General features: G+C 42.0%; 2 protein-coding genes across 13 annotated transcripts in view; one reads left to right on the top strand and one right to left on the bottom strand.

Annotated features, from left to right (window-relative positions):
* The window catches only part of atp11a (ATPase phospholipid transporting 11A), a 44249-nt gene extending 35370 nt beyond the window's left edge, over positions 1-8879 (bottom strand). For 8 of the 10 annotated variants that reach the window (XM_023966279.1, XM_023966259.1, XM_023966269.1 and 5 more), the window contains exon 1: positions 8429-8877. In XM_023966279.1, the coding sequence (XP_023822047.1) occupies positions 8429-8473 (45 nt within the window). In that variant the 5' untranslated portion in view covers positions 8474-8877. Of the gene's footprint in view, positions 1-8428 lie in introns of all 10 variants that reach the window. The other 2 variants (XM_023966263.1, XM_023966264.1) reach the window with 1 other exon arrangement.
* A 1441-nt stretch (positions 8880-10320) lies between these two features.
* Positions 10321-24915, top strand: tubgcp3 (tubulin gamma complex associated protein 3). 3 transcript variants are annotated; one of them, XM_004066728.4, is made up of 23 exons: positions 10321-10524; positions 11561-11668; positions 12632-12699; positions 13029-13106; positions 13237-13439; positions 14426-14601; positions 15486-15598; positions 16547-16672; positions 16759-16827; positions 17753-17885; positions 17968-18134; positions 19683-19793; positions 19872-19980; positions 20957-21146; positions 21223-21358; positions 21432-21500; positions 21587-21722; positions 22604-22692; positions 22823-22954; positions 23027-23167; positions 23252-23368; positions 23444-23538; positions 24107-24915. In XM_004066728.4, exons 1-23 carry the CDS (start codon positions 10449-10451, stop codon positions 24171-24173), a joined length of 2709 nt encoding a protein of 902 aa, XP_004066776.1. In that variant the 5' UTR covers positions 10321-10448; the 3' UTR covers positions 24174-24915. The 3 variants fall into 3 exon arrangements, with proteins under 3 accessions (XP_004066776.1, XP_023822017.1, XP_020564864.1); XM_023966249.1 differs by having other exon boundaries at positions 16759-16875; positions 20963-21146; XM_020709205.2 differs by having other exon boundaries at positions 16759-16875.
* The last annotated feature ends 1427 nt before the right edge of the window (positions 24916-26342 follow it).

Here is a 26342-nt window from a genome sequence, read left to right as displayed (position 1 = left end):
TGGTCGAGTAGATTTCGACGCGACGCGTCGAAAAAAAAAAACGAACCCGAGGCGTTTTTTTTTTTCGACGCTTTAACGCCTGGCGTTTTTTCGCGTCGGTGTGCACACTCTCATTGGGGCCCTTTGTTTAGTCACGAGGCGTTAAACGTCGGCGAAAATCGCCGGCGAAATTCGTCCCGGTGTGAACAGGCCTTGAGACTGGCGTCAGCTGGATTCCTGAAGGTTTTCCTGACACATTTCCTCAGATTGAAATCACAAAGAAAAACTAAGAGAAACTCGCATCTGTGGAGGTTAACTCCTCCATGAGTTTTGGATGAAGGAGAAATGTTTTCTTCTGCAACAAAGTAAAAGCCGGACTGTGCAGAAAGCTCAGACAAAGTGATTTTCTGGAGTTTATCCCCCTCATTTTGTCTCTCATAGTTGAGATTTACCTATGATGAAAAGTACAGGCCACCCTCATCCTTTCAGGTGGTACAACTTGCATAATTGGTGGCTGACTGAATACTTTTTTAGCCCCAGAACCTTCTGTCTGAAGAATATTTACTGCAAACCCCTTCAAAAAAGCCAAGTCAAACCTTTGAACCCAGACTTTAACGTGCAGATTGATCCTATTCAAAATGAAAATGTTCCACATCGTCTCTTCTCAATAGAGATCCCTCAGCTCTTTTACTGCAAATCTGCGGCTTTGGTTTCAAAAATAAGGTGGTTTCTTCTGTCAGCGGCAGCTTCACTCAAGCATTAATGGAGTCTTGACTTATTCATATTAAAATGGCGCACGTGTCCAACTGTTCTGTTACTTATTTACAGCGGCTCTCAATAATTAGGCTTATTTGATGAAGAAAATGTTGAAAATTCAATTAAGATTTAATATCAAAAATGATCATTTCAACACTATTTCTATAAATGGTTGATCTATTGGTGAAGAAAACACTTTAAAAATCAAAATAAAAGACTACAGTTGAGCTTAAATTTAATTAGTATTTTAATTATGGAGTTTTAAATCAAATAAAGGGCTTTTTTTTCCAAATTCAGAACAACTTTCCGCTCTGGCCAACATGAAACACAAGTTTGAGGCTCTTTAGACAGCGAGCATGGCGCCAACTCACCAACTAATGTTCCTTTAAAATACCAGGAAACATTTTGTAAAATCACTTTAAACACTTTTATAATTATTGATGAACATTAAAACATTAAACGCATATATTAAATATTTTTCATTCAGTTTATATTCCTGAAAAAATACATTTTTGTCATAAAACCTTTAGATCGATTTGGTTGCAAATTCTTATTATGCAGTTTATCCAAAACTATTTTATAAAAATAAAATAGATCAGATGGGGGAAGTTTTTTTTAATTCAATTTGTTGGAATTTTTCAGAATAAAAACGCCAGATTCTTAACAGACTAAGGTGTGAAGTTCATTACAGAGCACAAAGATTTCCGGAAAAAGTTGAAACTCTCCCTTTGCGGAGATGGAAACAAATTACATAAACATTATTATCCAAGTTTATCTTTTCCGGTCGAGGAAACCTGAATGTTGCAGCCGTCCGACGCCTTATCCAGAGAAGAGCGTGACGAATACACGCAAAGAAAACAAACTCAGGATGACGGTGTTGATAGAAAGTTGTGTCAAGCACAAAGAAAAAAGCAGTTAAATGCAGCAAAAGGTTGAGATTTGAGTGAAAAAGCTGCAGAAAAGTTTGGATTTGACATAAAACCCATTGCTGGATGAATCCAGACGTTCAGCGGTTCAGGCATACGACACGATAACATGCAGGTAATGTTTTACCACCAATGAGGCAGAGAAAGTGAGCAGCATCAGTCTCTGAATGACTGACTTGTTCACCTGAATGCAATGTTTTCACCTCTTTCAGGTAAATGAACTGCTGAGTTCAGAGACAGCAGCGGTTTCCTTCTCCGAGCCTCCGCCCACCATTAACCCAGCGCCATCCATCATCCGTCTCTGCGTTCGATGCGCTGCTCTATGCCGTTAATGTTAGTGTCTCTAATGGAGCTCATGCCCCTCCTCGGGTAATGTCTGGACAAAGCGATTAGGAGCCCGACTCTTTATTGACCCCGGCTGACCTTCGAATCCCGGACCAATGACAAGTCCAGGGAGAAAGTTTTTTAAATCAAGCTCCCAGCCTGCAGACAAATGGATCCAGTTTGTTTTCCTCGTCTGAGCTAGAATCTGCTCCGATACTGCTCGCCATATTTGTTGCACCGCTAATGTTGGATGCGAGGGGGCTGTAAGCTAGCAGGACAGAGCGTGAACTAGGCCATTTCGCAAAAGTCTGCGAAAATCGCGACAAATGGCAAACTATCAATATGCCAAAACAATCGTATGGCAGCTTGAAGTATTTAGCGAATCAAATAAATCCCTTTATGCACTTGACCAATCGGATGGAGCAGTTCACCTCAGTGACCTATCGGATGGAGCCTTTTATGTTAGATGTTCGCCCCCTTACGTAGACAAGGGTCATTTGGAGTGTAATTTACTTATTAAAATGATGTTTTTGCGTGTTTTGCTCTTGTATCACAAGTTATATCATCATCGCAATATCGATCACTAATATGACACATCGCGAGTTTTCCTTATATCGAGTGTAAACAAATGGATGATGGGAAATGGAGACAGGCTTTCTCCATCCCAAAAAAAAAAAAAAAAGAAACTCAGTGGTGGATTGCAGATGAACTCCTACGGTTTAAAAATAGATGAAAAGTGGGACTTCATTATTTGGGTCGCTAAAAAAAATGATGTACCTCACTCCAGAAAAACCGGTTTGTGGGAATTTAAGCTGCTGGCAAGAATCAACAAGTTGGGAAAGACTGAATAGTTTAGTGAGAGCCTCTCAAACTAGTTCTCCCTGAAGCCCCAAAGAAGAAAAGAAAAACAACGGAAGACCGGCGGAGGAGGGAGAGGAAGGAAAAAAAACTTCCATTTGAACCTTGCAGGTTCTAGTTCTTCATCGGTATGATTTGCTGCTCCTTCACAGTCGACTCCAAATAATCTGTTTGGTTGGTTTATTCTTCCTCCTGACCCAAATACGTCCACCACCAAAAAATAAAAAATAAAAAAAAAGGAGGGTTTCTATTTTCCATGGCAGTAACACACCCATATAGCTGAAAGTAACTGGATCCTTAAGTAATCGATTATTACAAAATAACCGTGGACACGCAGTGGTTTAAAAATAAATCCATTATCAGGATTATTTTCCTGCACTTCAACAACTTCTTTCACTCCGTTGTTTTTGGTAAACTTGGCGGCGCCGACGGTCAATAGCATTTGATTTAACAGTACAGAAACTGCAATAGACACGATGATGCATGGTTGACGTTCTCCGTTTGTAGACCGTGGCTATTTTGAAACTTTTTAATAATTTAAAACGGCAAATATGATGTCATCAATTTCCCCGCGTAAAAAAAAACAGCTTGCAAAGACTATTTATGAATCCCCGTGTTCTCACAATGCATTGTGGTCGCAGACACTTTTGAACAATTTCTGGGCCAATCGAAGTGTAGATTCAGACAAAAAAATAACTACTTGGTGCCCCACATAGTGCACTGAGTAGTAAAGAATTCGGACCCTTGAGGACGAGAACGCAGATGCCTACACGCCGAACGCTGCAGGGTTTTAGTCTAACCAAAAGAGAAGAGCGGCTGTTTTTTTTTTTTTTTTTTTTAAAGTAGCGCAGCATTGGATATGGAACGAACCATTTGATATGGTAAAGTATTTATAAGGATAATGGAAGTAGCACGCAGTTATGAAATACAAGTGATGCTGTGGCACGGTGTCCTTCCGCCACACTCTAGACATTATTAAGGTTCGAGTACCGACCACGCATAAATGCGCACAGGAATGTGTATGTGATACGCAAGGGCTCGTAGGACCCCCGACGTCGACACAAACAACGCTAATTCCTAACAAGTCCGCAGGATTCGGGGAGAGGGGGTCCGACGTGGCTTTCCCATTGTCGTTTAGTGTTCCCTACGACCCGTCGCCCGCAGAACGGCCGTGGTCATAGAGATGGTCTATGACCTTGACATTTCATGCGTGTCCCCGTACAGGCTTGGCCATTTCTCAACTGCAGACCCGCCTGTAAGAAACAGTCGGGATGTCTCACATTCCACCCGATTGCTGATTCTCCCATTTGATATGCACGTTTGCAAATGTAGAACTACCAGATAAATGTGTTACATACCGGAAAACGTTCACTTTTCAAGGAGAAAACTTAGTTTTCATTCCATTTTTAAACAAATCGGATGGCAAATCAAGGACGCTGAAAGCAAAAACCCTCAAAAAATCCGATGATGAAGCCCATTGAGACGACTTGTGAATTTGGGCTATACAAATACAATTAAACTGAATAATTGTGTGTGTAACTCAGCTCAATCACCTAGTTGTGTGAGTGTCTTCACACATTTTTTTTTGTCCTCCCATTTTTAGAGTCTTTAGTATGACTCAGCCTGGATTTGAACTTATGACCTTCCAGTCACAGGACAGACACTCTACCACAGGGCCACTGAGCTGGTTTTGTAGAGAACAAAGATGTTCAATGGGCGGTCACATGACATCATAGCTGTAAAGGATCACATTTTACACCAGAACTGCGCTCTGGCGCTCACAAACTCAGGTGTTGAGCTGCACCTTGGCTCATGAGGGTGGGGGCTTCTCCCAGAAGGCCCCCTCCCACGGAGCTGCCCCGCCGCAGATGACTCCAACACTTGTGACGGCAGCATCAGCCCACAACCAGCTAGTCAATTATTAACGCCGACGCAGAGCCAAAGGAATTCATGCGATCCGCTGGCCTCCGCGTCAACCGGGAGTCCACCTCAGTTTACCAGAGTTCAGACACGAGCGTTTCACAGCTCCAGCTACAACGAGCGGCGGCGAAACGACATGCACAGGTGGAGGGGGAGCAGGTAGAGAGACACAGCAGGTGGAGCATAAGCAGCAGCTTTGGGCGGATGGCTGTAAAGTGGATTAAGGGAACAGCAGTAACCCTTTAATCCAGCCAGGGAGGCCAGCAAGGCAGACGGAGGGGACGGCCGCTTCCTGCGGGGAATGCAGGCCGACCACGTTCACGCCGGCCGCTGGGACTTTTTCTCCTGCCAGAAACAAAGGATTTTCTCATCATGTGACGAAAACTATCGCACTAAAAAAGAAAATATTGACAGAACAACCTTAGAACCCAAAGATGAGCTGGAGTTTAGGGAACCAACAAACCCCAGATCTGATAAAAGATTATGTTCATGCGTTTTCAGGGAAAGTGAGACAAAGACCTCTTCTCCTGATTAAGTATAATGGATCTTAGAGTCAAAGCAAGCGAGTATTTTGCAGAAAATTAAAGACCCGCTCCAATGAAAATGGTCTTTGGTGTTTCTGTGTCACTTTTCTGATAATGGAGGACATCTATTAAGAAAATTACGGTTATAATCAGAGTTTATTCAAAATGTTGTGACTCATACGGGCAAAAGAAAACGCTGTTTGATGCAGAAAAAGGCGGGGCCACAAGCTCCCTGCTCCACCCAATTCTGATGAAGACAAACTAACTAAACAACTTAGTCTCTCATCGGAAGGGGAGACGCTTTTTATGAACCTAAAAAAACAAACAAAAATAAACGTTATGGTGAAGGAATCACTTTAAATTCAATGTGTGGAGCAGTAGAGAAAAAAAGATTTAAAACGAGTGAAAATTCTAGTACATCTACAAGTAGGCCAGCCGTCCTTGATCTGTTATCGGTGCCACTTCCTGTTGTCATGACGACTGGGAGATTGGCATTTGGTAGTTTCCTTCCAAACCGTCTGATGTCCCAAAGTTTTAAAGAAAGAAAAAAACAAGTGTGAAAATGTCACAGAAAGTTGTAAAAAAAAAAAAATAGACATCATTCATTTTAAGAAGATTAAATTAAAAAAAAAGACGTTTTAAAATATTTTAGCCTAAAAATAATCTCGGTTCGGGCGTCTTTTTGGATCGTTTCAATGTTCAATCTAAGGTTTTAACGCCTAAAGAGGAAACCTTTCCAGATGAAGAGGTTCTAAATAGACAATGTTTTACGAAACATCTTAAAAAAATAAAGTCAGATGATGCTAATTGAATTTCTCAACAACAGAACTTGTTCTCGACTCCTGGTGAAACCAAATCAACCCCTTTTGCCTCCTTTGGCTTCTATTCCAGGTAACGTTTGATGCTTTTTTTTTTTTATTTAAAATTGTCGCACACTGCAAACCATTTGATTTTAAAACTTATTTTTCCAAGATATTTTAAGTTTTTTTGTCCAAAGTTTTTTTTGTCTCATGAAGAGCCAAGATCTAGGAATAAGGAAATTCTTATTCAAATGAGTTACAATCAGTTTTGCTCAAAACTCTTTGGAAAATGTGATTTAAAGACAAAAAACTGTTATTGTAAAGCTTCGACTGGCATTTATTGCTGTTATTTCAGAAGCAAAAATGTAGATTTATGTTGTAAGAATTGGACTTAAGAACTTTTACCAATACTAATTATTATTTTGTTCACATTTTGTACTAAAATGAATCATTTTTACTCGTTTTTAATCCAAAATAATTACAATTATTTCCATAAAACTCAAAAATACACACCAATTCATTAGATCTAGGAAAAGATACTTTTTATTGGAACTTATTGTTTTTCATAAAAATTTCTTGTTCAGTAAAAATCTGTCCAAAACAGCCTCATCTTTCACACTGATGGGAACGCATCTGCACTGTATCAGCTGTCCTACTCATTTCAGATATTGTTTGTTTGTTTGTTTGCTGTTATTTTTAATACTTAAACCCACAAATGTCGCAGCACGGGAAGATCTGTTCTCCACGTTTGACCCGTCCGCATCCCGAAGGTCCATCTCAGTTTCACCCCGGGAAACTGCGGCGGTTCAAAACGGAAAAACTTGACAGCGAAAAGGCGGGAAAACGAACCAAAGCGTCCGGATTTAGCGTGTTGCTACAACAGCTGCTCATTGGACAGAACTGCAATGAACATAAATTGCCTTTAGGTTTGGAGTTTTGCACCGTCAGCCCCCCCCCCCCCCCCCGGTCCATTTTAACCACTTAGAGCGGCAGACCCCCCCCCCCCCCATCAGCTTCCCACATCCTCCTAATCTCTCCAGGTTTCTGCCTTCATGGCTTCACTTCTCCATCCATCTATTTAATCAGCCAATCGCAGCACAGCGAGGCTGAGCCAGCGTGGATCACAAAAGAACAACAACAACAACAACAACAACAAGAAGCGTGCAGGCAGGAGCACTTTCCATTGATTTGCCTTCAGGAAGGAAACAACTGGATTACATAATTCATGATCCATTAGAGAGCCGGGAGAGGAGCAGAATGTGACAGCAGCAGGACCCGATGACAAGTCTGCTGATGTGAACAAAAACTGCTCTCGTTTATCTCTATTTGGTCGTTTTATACGTGTGAAGCATCAAATAATGCAATATGTTTATCAAGAAACACTTGAATTTTGGCTTAATTAAGATTTTACATGCCTCAAATCTGACTGTGAAAATAGAAAGCGTGTTATTTTATTGTTGCATGCTATTAATAAGTCATAGAAAAACTGAATTTAATAGAACTTATTTATTATAAATAACATTTAATCAGATTGTTGAATAAAAAAACCTAATATATGGGGATAATATATTGCATTAAATGTTTATCCATTTTATACAATTGTATTATTTAAAATGCCTCAAATCTGACTTTTAACTTAGAGAACATGTTATTATATTGTTACGTGCGATTAAAAATCATAAAAATTGATTTAATAGAACTTGTATATTATAAATAACATTTAACAAGCTAAGGTTTGTTAAATAAACAAACCTTAGCTTGTGGAATTGGTTTTCTTAATTGAGGGCATATTTTTTAATAAACATATGCTTTTTTTTAAAATAAATTTTATGTAATTACTTTTAAATGTAAAAATGCGGGTTATTTATGGTCCTGTGCAACTAATAGTCAGAAAAACTTAAATGAATAGAACCTGTATCATTAACGCGGAATAAATAATTAAAAACTTGGTGAATTTTGGCTTATTTAAGAGCCCATTTAAAAAAAACTATATTACTTTTGATGTGTATTAATTCTATACCATTGTTTTGTTTTTACGCTGATTTTTAACAAGGAAAGCATGTTGTTTTTTACGGTCACGTGCCACTGATAAATCATAGAAAACCCGGATTTCAAAGACTGAAATGAGTTTTAAGCTATTTAATGTATATAGATAAAGTATTTAAAGGCATTTTATATACTTTGGAGTGAATTCTAACAAACATATCGACCTCCCGCCCCTCAACCAGACGTTCCCACTCCCTCCTGCGTGGGAAACTTAATCCGGATGAGCAGCTCCTTCGACATTTTTTGCCCGTTTCAACCCGTTTTTCCGGTGGGAAAAGTCTTCGGGCGGACTCACGTATCGGTTGATGAGGGTCCGCAGGGCGCTGAAGTCCACCCCCATCCTGCTACTCTGCGTGGCTCCCGGGAAGCTTCACTTTAGGGCTTTTTCCTGCTCCTTCTGTCCATGACCTCCTCCTCCTCCTCTCCTCTTCTTCTGAAGTTCTAGCAGCAGCGGCGGACCTGCGCTCTCCTTCACTGTCCACGCGGCTCTAAAGAAGCAGAAGCTGGCACCTTCCGAGGCGCGCGCGCGCAGCACCGACCTGATGCTCGACTCGAACCCAACTCCCACTAAGCCACTTGTGTCGGGAGGTTTTCTTTCATGTACGTCACACGGAGCCAGGTGGTGGCTCTGGCTTTGATGGACGCATGCGCTCTGGAGTCTTCGATGACTGATTGGATTGTGGCATCGAACAGGGGGGTAGGTGCGTCTACCTCTGGGGTATTTACCGGCCAGTGGCGCCTCTGAGGGGAGGGGAGGCAACTTGTGTGGACACCCAACTGCCCTTCCCACCCACGCATCAAAGGGGCGTGGCTTAACCGTAAACATTATTCTGAGAAATGCTCATGTCCAGTAAAGAAAAAGCAAATAAAAGCCGTTAGTTTTTTGGTTTTAGATTTTTTTTTTATTATAGAAAAAATAATAATGAATTTAAATTAAGTTTTTCACAATAAATCTACATTAAATACATGGCAAGCAAAAAGGAACATTTATAATATAATATAAAATAATATAATACTGGACACTCCACAATAAATTCAGATTATTTGGATAGAAACAAATTATTTTATTTATTTAATAAATGTGCAAACTGTATTTTTTTTCCCTTAAGTGTTGAAACTGTCCAAACATTTAAACAGCAAATGTAATTTCGGCTAAAATAAACCAGCTTTTCCATGAAGGACATTTTGGTGCACCGCCATCCTTAAATCTGATTTGTCGGAAGGAACTCTGTTGCTGCTAATGTGACTTCAAATGAATATTGGGGTGATGGTGGAAATTTTCTACATTAATTGTATGTAATAGATAGTTTCTTACAACAAATAATCAAATAATAAATAAAGAAAATATTTGCTAATTAATTCGTGTTTTCTGTTTTTTTTTTTAACTTTATTTGCATTTTTTATGATGTTTTTAATGTAAAAATAAGACAGTTGTGAGAAATTTTCAAATCCCTAATAACGGAAACGATGAACCGGTAGGAACAAACAAAAAAGGCCCTTGTTTCAATAGGGAAGTATTTTTTTCCATGGCGTGTCCGACACCGGGGACGCATTTCGGCGGGTAAATTGAACTGTCTCAATAAAGTTCTTTGTAATCAAAGCGGATGTTTCCTGTTAACTACTACACAATAAAACGCATCAAGACCTTTTCGAGACAAATTTTGTCATAAGATTGTTTTGGCACATTTAAAGTAACCATTTATTGGAATTTTCGCAGTCTTTTGCGATATGCATATAGCACAGCTTGATCTCGATAAACTTGCGATATATTGTGCAGGCCTATTGTCTACATTTTTTTGAGGTCTTCCACCACGTACTAGCCGTAAAATCTATTTTCTTTCTCTTTTTTTTGCACACATTGAAGGATAGCCTTACTGCAACCAAGAAAACATTTCATTTAAAAAATTGTGCAAAATAGTTATTTTCTACACAATAAAATACAATCATTTGTAGTTTTAATTATTTTTAACTATAATTTTAAATGCATGATTAAATGCAAATGCACCAAACACTCTACTGTTCATACTTTACCTATTATAAATATGCCTTTTAGAATTCAAGTATATAGTATATTAGTGAGGTTAATAACTGTCTTATTTGGAATCTTTTCTTTTATTTACTATTTTCTGTGCAATTCTGATAACTATGCTGAAGGCTCTTATTTTGAAGGGGGCAGGAAAAGGGTCACTTCAGATTCCGTCCTCCCCGCTACTTTGACTCGTAGTCGCTAAATGGCGTTGCTCATTGTGGGAGGCTGCGGTTAATAACTATTCCTTCCCTGCATTTGCGAATTGATCCCGTCTGTGGTGAAAACGATGGCGACGTTGGACCAGAAATCCCCCAACGTCCTCCTGCAGAGCCTGTGCTGCAGAATCACGGGGAAAAGCGAAGGTACGGGAGCCAGAGCTAGCATAGCCGCGACACCGCTACTTTGGCGAAGCTGCTTTGAAAACGACACTCTTTCAGGTTGAGGGTCAGATTGGCGGTTTAACTTGCTTCTTATTCATTTTAATGACTTTAAAATAACAGTTAGTGGGAACGGATTTATTCGGCACATGAAGTTGAAGCTTGACATTTATAAGTGACTAAATACAATCGTAAAGTCTCCCGCCGGCTAAACCCAGAGCGTTGCCGACGGAATTTGATCATCGTAAACCGGGTTTTCTGGCAATACATGTCAACAATTATTTGGTGATCCGCGTGGAATTTTTTGCTGAACTTTACTGCCAGCATTTGAAGGGGATCAAGCGAATCGTCTTAAAGGAATCCGTGGTTCGCAGGGAGCTCGGCCCGGGTTAGCCTGAATGTCAGGCTGCGGTCTTGATGCTGCAGCATCCCGCCTGACAGCTGCTGCGTTAAACCGCTATGCCGGGCTCGGGACCGCCGTTAGCTGGGCAGCGTTTCGGCAGCCCGTGCGGAACCACTGACTCCCGGCTGCAGGCCCCAGAAACGAGGCAAAAAAAATGTTAGGGCGAGGTTGTGAGGGGCTGCAAGCCAACGGGAGAGCGTGTAAACAGATGGATGATGGGAAGGGCGGCGGGGCTTACTTACTACTACGTGTCAACAGCCACAACACGGAGGCGAGTTTCAAATGAGCCTCTGCTGCTCTGCAACAACTGTGTCCTGGAAAACAACATGTTTTTAAACAGTTTTAAGGTCATAATCCTAACAAAATAAATAAAGAAAAAAACCAGGAAGGCTTTGAAAATAGATCAAAATATGACCAGAGTGAGACTTTAACAACTGAATTAAAAGCAGCATTGTCCAGTAATTCACAGTTACCGTTTTTAGTGACATAATTTGGTGAAAAAAATCAGAATTTCTTCCTTTTGTGTCCTAAAATGAAAACCATTGTTTTTGTTTGTTTGTTTGTTTTTTAAAGCATAAACTCTTTTGCTGATTTAATAAATATCTGTTTTTTGTGCAGCTGAAGTCGCCCACCAGTTTCAGTATGCCGTCCGAGTCATCGGCAACAACTACGCTCCCACTTTTGAGCGAGACGAGTTCCTGGTGTCGGAGAAGATCAAGAAGGAACGTGAGTGACCTTTGACCTCAGGAGGCTTTTTTTTTTTTTCTTCCTCTGCTGCATCTTTTCTGAATTTGGTCCCTTTAGCATCTGGCCTGTGCGGATAAACGTCAGACTCAGCAACGTTGAAAACCTTTATTGCCTCTCGGCAGCAAATATCTATTGACTTGCTTTGCAGTAGCGCTAGCGGGAAAACATTGATCTGAGCCTCGTCGCTCATCATCAAACTGAAATAGCACTTTCCAGGTTGCGGGGGCTGGACGTCTCCTGTGACTAATGGGATTTAAATAAGACTTCCAACCGAGGTTAACGTGCACCCCCCCTCTCTGTTACTGCAGACGACAGAATCCATCCAGGTATACTTTATTGATCCCAAACGGAATTATGATGGAGTTTGTTCCAGGAAGTCCAACAGAAAAGCCTCTTTAGTTGTGTTTGTCTGCAGCTCCAGGTGCCGGTCGGGATGCATTCAAACCTGGTTTTAGTTCGGGAAAAAATTAATTTCGTCCTTCGTCTTGCTTTCAACATTGTATATGTTTACACTTAGTAATATGCTTCTGTAAGAAAAAAATCTTATTGTAAAGTTTAATACTTGTCTTTAGTGTTTTTTCTAACGAACATATTTATTAAGAACATTTATTTAATTGAATTTTTATTTTATTTACAAAGTTGTATGTTTTTCTCATTTAAAAGTACCAATTTTTGTTGAATTAACACATTTATTTCATTTTATCAGTGCATGCTTTATAATATAGTTAACTTTTGACTGTAAGAGTTTGTCGGATTTGTTTTTATTTTACAAAAAAAACCAGAATTTAATTAAAAAGCTACGTTTCAGTTTTAATTTGTACTTCTATAAACTGAAACAAGCGTAAGGGTTTTTGATAGATGTGGACATGAAACCATCAGACGTTTGAGGCTGTGAAAGGAGCGTTGGATGGCGTCTAACTGTTGGTGTCGATGCTCCTGCAGTGGTGAAGCAGAGGAGGGAGGCGGACGCTGCTCTCTTCTCAGAGCTGCACCGAAAACTCCAGACTCAGGTGAGCGTTTTTCTACCCGCCAACAAGAATAAACCTCCAAAAACGACCCTGCTGGCTTCTGACGACACTATTTCAGCTGAGTTTGTAATACTAGATGAATAAATGAGGAAAAAACAAAATACGTGAAGACGAAAGGTTAAAAGTCCACATTTATTTGATTGTTGTCCATTTTTCTGTTTGTTTCTTGCCGTACTTTAATTTTAAAGCTATTGATGTTAGTAATTAATAAGCTATGATTTTTTTTTTTATTAAATTTGGTCAAAATTGAATCTTCTTTCATTTGATTGAAGGATGCTGGGCTTTTATTTTGACGGTTTTCCACCTTTCAGGGTGTTCTGAAGCACCGCTGGGCGGTTCTTTACCTGCTGCTGATTCTCTCTGAAGACCCCCGCAAACCATCCTCCAGGGTGAGCGCGCCCCCCCCCCACGACTCAAACACAATGTTTCTATCTTATTTCCTCTTCTGTCTTGTATAATTTCGCTGCGTCACGGATCGTCTCGCATCTTTACTACGCTGACCAAAGTGTCTCGTTTCAGGTTGGAAACTACGGGGGCCTGTTTGCCCAGGCCCTCCCCAGGGACGCCCACTCCACCCCGTTTTACTGCACTCGGCCCCAGAGCCTGTCGCTGGGTCACGGGGAACGGACCGCCGCCCTGGTGGGGAGCGTCGGGACCAGCGGGATTTCCAGCTTGGGGGTGTACACGCTGAACGGCCCCACGCCACAGTCGCTGCTGGGGGGGTAAGCTCTCTGGTCCGTTCACACAGAGGGGGCAGAAAGGAGGCGCACAAAGCGGTAGAAAATAACATTGTACTTTGCAAGGACGACTCTCACTTTTCCGCTGCTTTTTTTGTGATTTCTATTGTTTTAAGTTGTGAAGCACTTTGTGAATCTGAGAAAAGGGCTATATAAATAAAGATTTACTTACTTACTGCGTGGCGTGGCCGTGGCTTTTAGGAGAACAAACTCGTTAGTCTGTGGTCTAATAAAACCCACAGCGATGAAGCTAGCAGCAGCAGATGAACCGACCCGTAAAAAGGCTGTTTTAGCCGCCATTTAAGGCTGTTTCTGAGTTTTTATAGCTACATATGCACAAAGTGCAGAAAGCTGGTTGATTTGCACTAATGCAGTTTTTCATGTCAGTTTTCTGGATGCAAACTGAATAAAACCAGAATAAGAAGTTAGTTTACAGTTGAAACCATCAATTTGATAACATCCGTGACAAACATGAACCAGACTTTTCTGGTTCCAGAAAGATGAGTGAAGATGAAATGAAGTAAATAAAACAGGAGAAGAAGAAGTTAAAAAAGAAGGAAATCAAATAAATTAGTAGTACTGTAGTTTTATTGAAGTTTTTCCAGTTTTGGTCTTTTTTTTTTTTCTTTTTGCAAAAAAGCTGCGGTTTTAGAAGCTCTTTTAGTCCAAGAGTTTCTTTTCTCGCATTTTTTCAGGTTTAGGTTAAGAAATATTTTAATTTGGATTTTTTTTTCTGTTAAACTTTTTCTGAAACTCTAAAAGAGCCTTTTTTATTATTTTTATTTGTTCTTTTTCCTGCTCTTTCAGGTTTCATCCGAGGATATTTTTCTGTCTGACAGCCCCGTTCAGTGACTTTGAATAAAGAAATGCTACATTTGGATGTCGTTTTCATCGGGTTGTCTTATTGTGTTGTGTGTCTGCAGCGCACTTCCTTCAAGTGATGTGTTGGTTTTTTTGTTTCTATGTTTCAGTCAGGTGCCTCCGTCTGCCGCTGGAGCTGCTCCAACTCTGGGCTCACGGTTAGCCTGGGCTCTTCCCATAAGCTCCTCCCCTTCTGCATTGGCCCCGCCCAGCGCCCGACTTCCCCTCGGACCTCCGGTGCCGACGGCCAGAGTGATCCGTCCTCGCCAAGACGCCGATCTGACTGGTGAGCGATGCGGACACGCTCCGCAGTGTAAATCGGATTCATGAAGCCACGATTTTCAGATTTAATCATTTATTAGGGACTTTAATGAAAAAATAATACATTTCCCACAAAATGTTTAACTATTTTAATAAAAAAAACTCTAAGAAAAATAATTTCTGCTACAGAAATATTAGAAACAATCAATAAAAATTGATTCATGGGCTTTAAATTGTAAAAAAAAATAATAATAAATTTCATGGAGGTCAGAGAATGCAAATATTGAAAAACATTCTAGTAAAATGTGTTAATAAAATCTTTTATTGTATTTATAAATAGATACAGAAATGTTTACATTAAAGCCACTTATTTACAGAAATAAATAATGCAGTGTAGAAACATGTAACTTTCTAAATTAGGAAACATAAGCTCAAATGAATAAAATGAAGACATTTTCTGCTAAATATATTTTAAAGCAAACAAACTGTTAAAAATGTCCTTTGTTTCATTTAAACTTGTGTTTATTTTTTATGTTCTCTAATACAAATCATGATTTTTATCCTGTTTCTATCGTTAATCCATCAAATGTGAACTTTTAGAATAAATCTATAAATAAAATAAAAGCTCATCCTCTTCTTTAGACGTCCAGCTTTCACAATAAAAGCACAACAACCCAACACTTCCTGTTTTAATGAACAGAAAGGATAATTTTCCAGGTAAAATTAATAAAAGTCAGAGGATTTTTCTTCTTCTTCTTTAAAATTCATCACTTGCAGCTTTTCAAGGAAACCTAAAAAAAAAAATGTTTGGAAAAAGTTTAATTTGAATATTTATTAAGCTTTACAAAGTAAACCCCATTTCTAAGGTGGGTTTTTTTGGAGATGATGATTGAGTGACCTGTCCACCAGGTGAGGTCCACGAGGCTGCGCTGGTGCGGGACATCCTGTACGTCTTCCAGGGAATCGACGGGAAGTTCATCAAGATGAACGTCCAGGAGAACTGCTACAAAATCGACAGCAAGGTACTGACGGCCGCAGCCAGCAGAGGGGTGGGGGCTGCACTTTACCGGATCGATGTGAAGCTCTCTGGATAAAAGATGCCGTTTTTTGCCTTTGTGGTTTCATCAATGAGGAGTATTTTCTCCTAAACATAGACTCAGTGCTCCACCAGACCAAGATAAACGAGGCAGGAATAGAGATAATGGGATGTTTTTAGTTGTTTTTTTTAGTCTTCACACAAAAGCTGTCCTTCAGGACATGAAAATTTAATGCACCTTTTCCTTCAGAAGGTAAAAAAAAAAAACAATCGTCATCTTGATGACACTTCAGAGACGGAGCTTTGCACTCTTGAGCAAACCAAACGCAACCTTTAGTGCCTTATTTGATCTATCACTCAAAATGTAAAACTTTTATAGTGTGTGATATAAGCCCTGTAACAAACCATTAATAGTAAAAGGAATGCTAGAAAATGAAAATACTACCAATTACTGTTTTTGACAGTAATCAAAGGTGGTTAATATATCCAAAACAATATTCAAAACAGATTAATCCCAATAAAAAATCGTTCTTTTTTTCTTTCCTTTTCTGTAAACAACTTTTATTTTATGAGCGTACGATTCATTTGGACACTTCTCTAAGCCCATACAGTCGATTCAGAGGCTAGGAGGATGAGGCATCCCCAAAACGGGGCGGGGTCAAACGGGATCTGAGCAAAAAAAGTCCTTCCTTCTGCTCAGATCAAGCTTGATTCCTGGATTTTAAAAGCTCCTAAAAGCTTGTGAGTCGTTGGTCTCAGAAAATCCCATCACCTCGGGAAATATAAACAACTCACGCACGACATGAAAAAAAGTATCATAAATGTAATTATTGTTATTTCTGTTAGTATTGAGTCCAGCTCGTTGACGTCATAAAGTCGTTTTGAGAGTATTTGTTACGACTCTCCTCGACTCGAGCTGACGTTTCCTCACTAGGTGGTGCTATGCAAATCCCTGAGGGACACCAGCAGCAGACTGGCCGAACTGGGCTGGCTCCACAACAAAGTGCGGAAGTACACGGACGCCAGGAGCCTGGACCGGGCCTTCGGGTTGGTGGGGCAGGTGCGTGTGCTTCGGCTCCATCAGTGGTCCTTGTTCTTGGATGTATCCGCCCTTAACGCCCGTCTGCCTCTCTCCGTCTGCCTCAGAGCTTCTGTGCCGCGCTCCATCAGGAGCTGAAGGAGTACTACCGGCTCCTCTCGGTCCTCCACTCACAGGTAAACCCGCTACGGGAGGAGGAGGCGCCTCAAGTCCACCGTGTTTTTGTAAAAAATCCACACCTACGAAACCATCTTAGTCTGTTTTTCTGAAGAGAATTTTAGATATTCAACATGTTATGTGTGTGTGTGTGTGGTGGTGGTGGTGGTGGTGGTGGGGGGGGGGGGTAAAAGACATGGACCCTTGATGCAAACGCAGTGGGTTCAACTCTGTGGTCGTAGCCATCTTTGAAACGCCTTTAAAAATTGGATAAATAGTGGGAAAGGTGACAGTCATACGAGGCCACGCCCCCTTTTTGGTCTGATCTTTTCATAAAAGGTACCTTCAAAAACGTCAGGTACAGTCGTCATAAATGTTATACCAAACGACAGAGAGGGCAAGTTTCATTGAAATTCGATTGTAAACAACCCCCAGTGGTCACTTTGGGGAACTGCGGCCGCATTTCCATTTTGAAATGAGCTTCATTTGGGAAGTTGGTGTTGTCCCACCATTAAAGCATATGAATTGCCAGGATTTATTTGTATTTTAAATGTATACATCAGCTTTGCAATAAATAGAATCTAGTAGTTTTCTGTCAGTGTCTTTCATTTTTGTGCGTTTTTAAAGTTTTAGTAAAACAAGAACTCAGTAAATCTTTCATTTTCCTATTTGTTTTTTCCGTGATAAAGAATCCGATTAGTAAATATCAAACCAATCTTTATTCATAAAATCATTGTCATTTAATCAAACTCTTTTTCAATTGATTTCTTGTGTTTTTAAGCAGTTTTTAGTTGGTTTTTAATGTAAGACTTTATGGTTTTTTGGGTGAAAATTCCATTTTTTTTCCAGGTCACATTAATAATTAAGTGCAAAAATGTTTTTTTGTGTTTGTTTTTTTCCTCTTCAAAACCAAACGAGGGCATGAATGTTGTGTTTGTGGTGCAGCTGCAGGTGGAGGACGAACACGGCGTGACCATGTGCACCGAGAGCAGTTTGACCCTCAGGAGGCTGCTGGTCTGGATGTACGACCCCAAGGTTCGCCTCAAAACGCTCGCCGCCCTCGTCGACTTCTGCCAAGGTGGGTTTGACCCTCCGGAAACGGTCCAGGCTGCTCGACGGCTTCACCTCACCCCAGGTGGCTTTTTATCCGCCCGTCTCAGGCCGAAAGGGGGGCGAGCTGGCCTCGGCGGTCCACGCTTACGGCAAAACGGGCGACCCTCAGATGAGGGCGCTGGTTCAGCACATCCTCTGCCTGGTGTCACACCCCATCCTCAACTTCCTGTACCGGTGGATCTACGACGGGGAGCTGGAGGACACCTACCACGAGGTACGCAGCTCAGGGAGGTCACCTCCACGAAAAAGAGGGCGTGGCCCAAAGGAGGAGAGGATAGAGCTGCCTCTTAAATGAGGACTGATGGTCGGCGTGTAATGGAAACCGAGGTGATGGATGCGTCCGCCCGCCCGCCCTTTTTCCTCTTTGTGTTTCTCCTGAAGGGGATTTATGGATCCAGCGGTAAACGGTTTCTGGACTGGATTTAAAGTCCGTGTTTAAGAGCGCCGAGACGGAGTTATTCAACCTTTTAGGAGCTAATTAACCCCCTGAGGGAAAAAAAAACCACACAGCGACTCAAATAAAAAATGTTCACGGGTCAGTTTCTTCTCTACTTTTTGTTCAGCTCTTTTGTGGTTTTCAGTTTTTAGCGGGTCATATTTGGGCGTTTTGGTTGTTCACATTTAACCTTTAAAAGACTTGGCTGTTAAAAGTCCCACTCTGATCCTCTTTAGCCAAAACCCAATTTGTAGGACATAGTCTCTGCAGAGCGGACAGATTCCAGCTCAGACGATGACGGCAAAGACGTACGCCGATCAGTTTGTCTGTAGCTGGAAGCTTGTGGCCCCGCCCACTGTTGCTGCTGCGTCAAACTTCCAAGCTTTTCCCAGCGGCATTTTTTCCGTCTGCTCCTGATTCACAAAGATGAACGTAGAAATACTCAGAAATGCAATTTTAGGCTGATTTTTATGTTCAAAGCTCCATTTTCATTGGCGTGTGTCTTTAATGGGACTGAGAAAATTCCTCATATGAAGCAGATTTAACCCTTTCTCTTTTGTTTTAGAGATACATTTACTTAGTTCTAGGTTCTGCAATAATAAAAACTTGACTTGGACGAACAAGTAACGCCCTTTTTGCTTCACATCGTCCCTTAAGACCATTCATTTCTGAGGATGGACGCCCCGTTCAGGCATGATCCATCGTGAACCGTGGTCACTTACGAAAGAAAGAAAGAAAAAATCTATTAGTAGTACTTTATTGTTGTTTGTTTTTTTAAATAAATGTAACAACAATTTGATATCCGTGTGACATGTTGTCATGGTAACCTCCAGCTCGCTGTGCTGCAGCTTGAGTGTGAGGACGGGGGGGGGGGGGTTGCTTTGGATGCTAAACGTCATGCTAAAAGCATCATTTCAGGGAAATATGTTCCAACTTTCTGTTGCTATGGCAACCAAGTGGTGGACGGACTCCCTGCAGCCAATCAGAATCCAGTATTGACTGGATTCCACTTTTGATACCAATTCTTTTTTTTTTTTTCAGCTTTTAGTCATTTTTAAATTATCCTCTTAAACTTTTTGGTTTTGCTGTTAAAAATATCTCAAAACCAGAATTAATTTTTGTAGAATTTAAGGTTTTTTTTGGTAGTTTTTAGGAGCAGCAGCAAAGTTAAGATTGAACATCGGGCTCAGATTCCTGTTGGATGTCTGTAGATGTTTTCTTGCTCCAGGTCCTCCAGTTTTTGTTTTTTTTAAGATCTTTCCTAAACATCAGGAAAACATCTGGTCGTTGGCTCAAATCCAAACTCGTGCTGTTGTTTTTCCGCAGTTCTTCGTAGCTTCAGACCCCAACGTGAAGACGGACCGTCTGTGGCACGACAAGTACTCCCTCAGGAAGTCCATGATCCCCTCCTTCATCACCATGGACCAGGCCCGCAAGGTAGCTAACAGTTAGAAAACGCTCACGCCAAACGCCCCGCTGCTGCTGACTCCGCCTCCTCCCTCGCCCCCCCCGCAGGTGCTGCTCATCGGAAAGTCCATCAACTTCCTGCATCAGGTCTGTCACGACAGAACGCCGCCCGGCAAGATCACGCCAGCCTCCAAACCTGCAGACACGCCCAAAGACGGTAGGTGTGCGTCGCTCGAAGGAGAGGATTTCAAAGTAAGAGTTTTCCACCTTCAAGAGGATGGATGATCTTACGGCTCGCATCCTTTAGTTGGAGTGGAGCAGTTCAGCTGACCTGAAATCCGTCTGATTAGGATGCAACAGCTAAGACTGACGCTATGGTTCTTCCAGAAACGTGCCACATGTTGATCATTCTTCTCTTTCAGATTTCAGTTTCTATTTGAATCAGCTGATTAAAAAAAAAACAGCACACATTTCTCTGCAATGAAGTTCTTCTGGGAAAGGGAGGAGCCGAAATTCTTTCTTTTCTCGTTTTGACTCCCTCGCTTGTCGGGTCAAAGAAAACTATGTACAAAAAGAAATCAATTAAATGTATAGAAGTTTGGCGCCCCCTTGTGGCTGGAGATGAACTGATCTCCTTTAGACGACCAGCTATGCAGGTTTATCCCATGTAGACATTTGTTAACCTGAAATCTCCCGATCGCTGCATCCTACTAAACGAAGACCGGCATCTATAGAGGACATTTGAGATTTTTCAAGTGTGCCAGATGTGAGGGGGGCGGGCCTCTGGGAATTGTAGTTTTTTTGTTTGAATTGTGTTTTCTTTTCTTTTAATTGTTTTTCTCAGGTGTTTAAGAGGATTTAAGTGCACACTGAGAATATAGGGCAGTCTTTATGTTTAGGATGAAGAATATTATCAGTTATTAATTAGGTCAGGACACTTCAACAAGCCACATACCAAAATAAAAGCTTTGAAAATAATTTTAATGGTTTAAAAATGGAGTTTTCATTGTTTTTAAGTGCTCAAATTTAAAACAATTCTCTGATTAAATGCTAAATGGAGTAATAAGATTGCTGGCACAGCCTGAGCTCTTCGGTTTGTGTATTTATTAGCCTCCTAGTGGTTGTATTGTGAACTTTGCTGGCTCCAGTTATTGTCAGATCGAAGCTGAAACCGGCTCCATGCTTCCTCGTAGCTGCAGAGCTCCTGTCCGACCTGGAGGGGGCGTTCCAGGAGAAAATCGATGCCGCTTATTTCGACACCAGCAAATATCTGCTGGATGTCCTGAACCGCAACTACCTGCTTCTGGAGCACCTCCAGGCCATGAGGCGATACCTGCTGCTGGGCCAGGGGGACTTCATCCGACACCTGATGGATCTGCTGAAGTGAGACGCTCTGCGTGACGCCGCTCGGACGCCGAAACGACATTCGATTGATCTTTCTGTTTTCATGTACCGGCAGGCCTGAACTGGCTCGCCCTGCTACCACCTTATACCAACACAACCTGACCGGTATCCTGGAGACGGCCATCAGAGCCACCAACGCGCAGTACGACAACGCCGAGATCCTGAAGAGGCTTGACGTGCGCCTGCTGGAGGTAACGATCGGACAGCGGGGAGCCGTTAGCCGCTGCCCACTGCGCCGTCTCACCTTGCCGTCCTCACCTGCAGGTGTCCCCCGGCGATACGGGCTGGGACGTCTTCAGCCTGGACTATCACGTGGACGGCCCCATCGCCACGGTGACTTGTTTTCCTCCGTTCCTCTCTGCGTTTTTTATTTTATTTTTTTACGTGGCTCTGATGTCGGTCGCTCTTGTGTGCGTCAGGTGTTCACCAGGGAGTGCATGGGCCACTACCTGCGCGTCTTCAACTTCCTGTGGAGGGCCAAAAGGATGGAGTACACGCTCACCGACATCTGGAAGGGACAGATGTGCAACGCCAAGCTGCTCAAAACCATGCCCGGTGTGTGAATACCATCACACACTCACCAGCGTGTGTGTAAATTCATTTGACAGAGTTAGGTGAATGTAAAAAGCCCCTGCATCGAGGTTGATGCTTTTATTTTGAAAACGCTTTCAAATTGATGCTTCTTTTATGTTTAAAATTAGGGATATTTTTGAGCTGAAAAAAACAATTAATTGTATCTTTTTGTGACATCCACACAGTTTGATTTTTCTTAATTTTAAATATGTTTGGATCAGAAAAACAAACATTTTTTCTGGTATTGGGAGGAAAACAGTTGAATCTCTTTAAAGCTGAGAAAAGTTTTTCCGAATAAAGATAAAAATGAATAAAATCTTCAGATAAATAATGTTTATTTGATGACAAACCACTACTACGTTTTTTGTTTTTTTTTATTTCAGCTGCAGGATGTGATTCAACACAAAAATACTAAAAACAATTAAAAAAAAGTTTCCAAAATTTTCAGATAAATTCGAGGAATAATCAGAAACACAACTTTTCTTTTTTATTGTATTTATTTCATTCCCACAAAACTCAAAACAATGAAAGTGGAACAGAAAGAGGAAAACAAATAATTTCTGTCGCTTTTACTTAATTAATGAAGCCCTTTTACCCCCCCCCCCCCCTCAAAACAATAAACAAAAAGAATAAAAAATGACAGATGGTGGATTTCTTTGTTTAAACACAAAATAACATTTTAAATGATTTATAGTTTTGGAAAATTACATTTTAGACTTTTTGGATTTGTGATACTGCAGATTAAAGCACAACTTTCTAAGGGAAAATTAAAATTTCTGCAGACTTTTTGCCCAAACTGACATTTTATAAACATTTTTTTATAGCCAAGTGACGATTTGACTTTGATCTTTGTGTCCTTCCAGAACTGTCCGGCGTCCTGCATCAGTGTCACATCTTGGCCTCGGAGATGGTCCACTTCATCCACCAAATGCAGTACTACATCACCTTTGAGGTCAGGCCATTGGCGGCGCCGCCACACGCCGTAACGCTGCAGTTCCAGACATTTGCCCGTGCCGTAAATCTGTTGTTGAGGTGGGAGGCGTGACTTGTGTGGTGGCGTGCTGCCGTTGGGCTGCGTCTAGGTCCTGGAGTGTTCGCGGGACGAGCTGTGGAACAAGGTGCAGCAGGCCCAGGATCTGGATCACATCATCGCGGCTCACGAAGTCTTCCTGGACACCATCATCTCCAGATGCCTGCTGGACAACAACAGCAGGGTAAGGCCCCGCCTTCCCCCTTCCTCCCCGCCTCCCACTTTCGGATGCTAAACGCCGTTTTTGCCGCCTCAGTCTCTCCTGAACCAGCTGAGGGCCATTTTTGACCAGATCATCGAGTTCCAGAACGCCCAGGACTCGCTGTACCGCTCCGCCCTGGAGGAGCTGGCCCTCCGCCTGCAGTACGAGGAGAAGAAGCGGCAGAGAGAGGAGGAGGTGAGAGGAGGAGGAGGAGGAGGAGCTGCTCGGTGAGTGAAGATGAGGAGGTTCGTCTCAATGCCGCTTCCTCTGCCGCCACAGGGGGAGTGGGGGGTGACGGCCGAACAGGAAGCCGAGGAGAAGAGGCGGGTCCAGGAGTTCCAGGGCACCATTCCAAAGATGCGCTCCCAGCTCCAAATCCTCACTCACTTCTACCAGGTGGGGGGGGGGTCCGGACCCGGGTTCTTATTCCCAGACGGGCCTGTGAGTTCTGACCCTGTCTGTGCTCCTCAGAGCATCGTGCAGCAGTTCCTGGTGCTGCTGACGACCAGCCCGGACGAGAGCTTACGCTTCCTGAGCTTCAGGCTGGACTTCAACGAGCACTACAGGTCAGTGCGTCGCCGCCGCTCCTTGAACCCGAACCCCCCCCATCCACGTGATCCACAGACACAAACAGGAAGTGCAGAAGGGAGCCTAAGAACCAAAGACTTCTCTATTCAAACTGTTTTTTTTCTGTTTTTCTAAACCAACGAAGAGGGGAGCCAGGAAGCAGGTGAGGCTGGTAGAGTGAGGGTCTCCGTAGCAACGAACTGAAAATCCTCCGTTTAGTCCAACAGGCAGCAGAAGAAAACGATTTAATCTGATGCTTCTGTCCGTTTGTCCTCTGTCAATAAAGTTTTTTTCTGTTGTTTTAACTGTAGCTTCAGGGAATAAAGCAAATTGACAGAAAACAAAAGTATACCCTTTTATATCTTCGGGGGGGGGGGGGGGGGGGGGGGGCAAATACTTTTTTTTTTTTTGTGGTTAAAATGGGAATTTTATTTTGAAAGTCTCTCTAGCGTGGAGGCAAACGTTCAAAAGCAGCAGAGCATCAAATCATTTGTGCCCCGCCCCCATTTTCCCCCATGCTTTTTTGTTAAGGTTGTTTTTTTAAATAAACTTTTAACTGCCCCGCAGGGCCAGAGAGCCGAGGCTGCGCGCGTCCATCGGTGCCACGAGGGGGCGGCGGCTGTCATACATCTGACAGAGCACCGTGGCAACACGCCCCCGTCCGAACGCCACGCAGGACCCCGGTGGCAAAGTGATGACGTCGGCAGAGACGGCTCTGATGAGGTCAGCTGGGCGGCACCTCCCCCCCTCCAGGAAGACAAGGACTTCCTAAACCTGCAGGTCACCTCGGAGTCTGGTGACGGCGTGAGGAGGCGGCGCCGTCGGAGCGAGCTCTCCGACCCACACAAGGCCTCACGGCACGCCTTAACCACAGCAGAACACTGTGCGTCCACGCCACCATGGAGGCGTTTCCTCGCAAGGGCTCCACCCACCCAGGTGTGACGCGTTTCCTGTCCGTGCTGTTTGCAGTGTTTCCAATCGAACTTTATTTAAACACACTGACCTGACGGCAAGCACGCCGTCTCACCTGTGACGGCTTTTCCAGGTGTTTCTTTCTCCAAATGTAAATATTCCTCGTCAAAGGATTATTTTCTATGTAGAGACTTTACAGAAAGTATTTATTGTTTGGATTTGTTTTTCTACCCGACGAAGGAGGACGACCTTCTGCATCGTTTCCGTTCTCCCTCATGAACCTTTAGCATCTCCTGGCTCCATTGAAGGTCGTGACGTTTTTTTACTTTTCTGGCTGCGTTGATGCTGCGTTAGGTCTGCAGGCCTTTGACGGGTTCACAAACGTACCGGCGTGGAACCCGGAAGCGAGCGGGGCGATGCCGTTCAGATACCATCCATCCGTTTAATAAAAATGTTTTTATGGATTTGTTGTGGCTTGATTCACTCTGAAGCTCCGACACTGCCCCCTTCTGGCAGAGGAGTGGTACTTCCAGCAGTTTCATTCCTGAATCTTTTTTTTAATCAAATATTTGAGATTTTAATAAAAATAATATATATATATATATAGTTTGGTTAGTTGAAAAATCCCCAAAACATAGTAAATTATGGGGGAAAAAAATCATTTTTACATTTTTATCCATTCAACGTTTTTTTCCACCCACACTTTTGCTCAATTTTGGAAGTTACACAAATAATTTCTCCATCTAATCTTTTAGATTAGCCTTTAAAATGAGTTAATTACAATAATCTGGAGCAAATTGGATGCCAATAATCTCAGTTTATCTTTAAATCAACAGAGTTCGTGTAAATTCATTTATTTATTTGTTGCTTTCATGAAAATTGATGATCAAATGTTTACATGTTTCTCTTACATCTTGAACATTTTCATGATTAGAAGGGAGCAGAATTGAAGAATACAATTCTTATAATTATGTGCTCCCATAAAGACCAGATGTTAAAAGTTAGGAAAAAAGATCTGATAAAAAAAAGTTAATGATTTGACTTGAAACTGATTTAATCTGACAAAAAAACAACTGGAAAATAATTCAAAAACACCACACAAAAAAACATGGGATGAGAAAACAAAAAGGTTTTAAAAAAGAAAATCACTGTTTCTGTTTGAATATTTGAAAAAAAAAAAAGGAAGTGGTACAAATCAAACTTTATAAAAGTGTTTACATTTAATTAGCCTTTTCTGATCATTTAACCTTGAAACCTTGAACGTTGTTGGGTTTACGTTGAAGGACAATCATAGATTCAATCAAGGCTGCAGTGGATGCAGTTTATTTTTCGCTGAAACCGTCTTTGTGGAGGACAGCTTTTAGAAAATAAAAACAATAATAAAGGGTGAAGATGAGCTTCTTTTGGCGGCTGAGTCCCGTGGCGTCAAACTGAGACGACCAGCAACGTCCGGGAGAAAATCTGTCTGAAAACGCCTCCGATCCTCCAGGAAGAGTGAAGAAGGTGAGGAAGACGTCCCTGTTCAGACCTTTTGAGGACTGATCACCTGTAGCTTAAGTTCCAGAAACTTCTATTTTGTAATCATGTTAAAGTAGAGTCCAGGGGCCTGTTTCAGAAAGGAGGTTCAACCAACTCTGAGGTTGAACTTGAACTCTGAGTTGGTCAACCGGGAGATTAACAACTCTGAGTTTTCTGTTTCAGATAAGCTGATCGGAGTTAGGTCAATCAACTCTGAGTGGACTGATTTGGAGGTAAGCGTGCGCACCGCGACTATGAGAAGCCATTATCAATGGAGCGCAGATATCACGAGTCACTATGGTAACCGTGAAACAAAGAGGTCTGCATATTTTTCGCCAGCTGAACTTGACGTGCTGCTGCAGAGTTACAGTGA

The sequence above is a fragment of the Oryzias latipes genome, chromosome 2 (genome assembly GCF_002234675.1).
Source record: "Oryzias latipes chromosome 2, ASM223467v1".
In the NCBI taxonomy this organism is placed as follows: Eukaryota; Metazoa; Chordata; class Actinopteri; order Beloniformes; family Adrianichthyidae; genus Oryzias; species Oryzias latipes.
This window is presented reverse-complemented; position numbering and strand designations above follow the sequence as displayed.

Bases quoted from the DNA above. Each gene is read 5' to 3' on its own strand.
- tubgcp3 (XM_020709205.2), top strand. From the start codon at position 10,449: ATGGCGACGTTGGACCAGAAATCCCCCAACGTCCTCCTGCAGAGCCTG. The intron at 13,107-13,236 runs GTGAGCGCGCCC...GTCTCGTTTCAG, and splicing joins CCCGCAAACCATCCTCCAGG to GTTGGAAACTACGGGGGCCT. The intron at 23,168-23,251 runs GTGAGAGGAGGA...CTGCCGCCACAG, and splicing joins AGCGGCAGAGAGAGGAGGAG to GGGGAGTGGGGGGTGACGGC.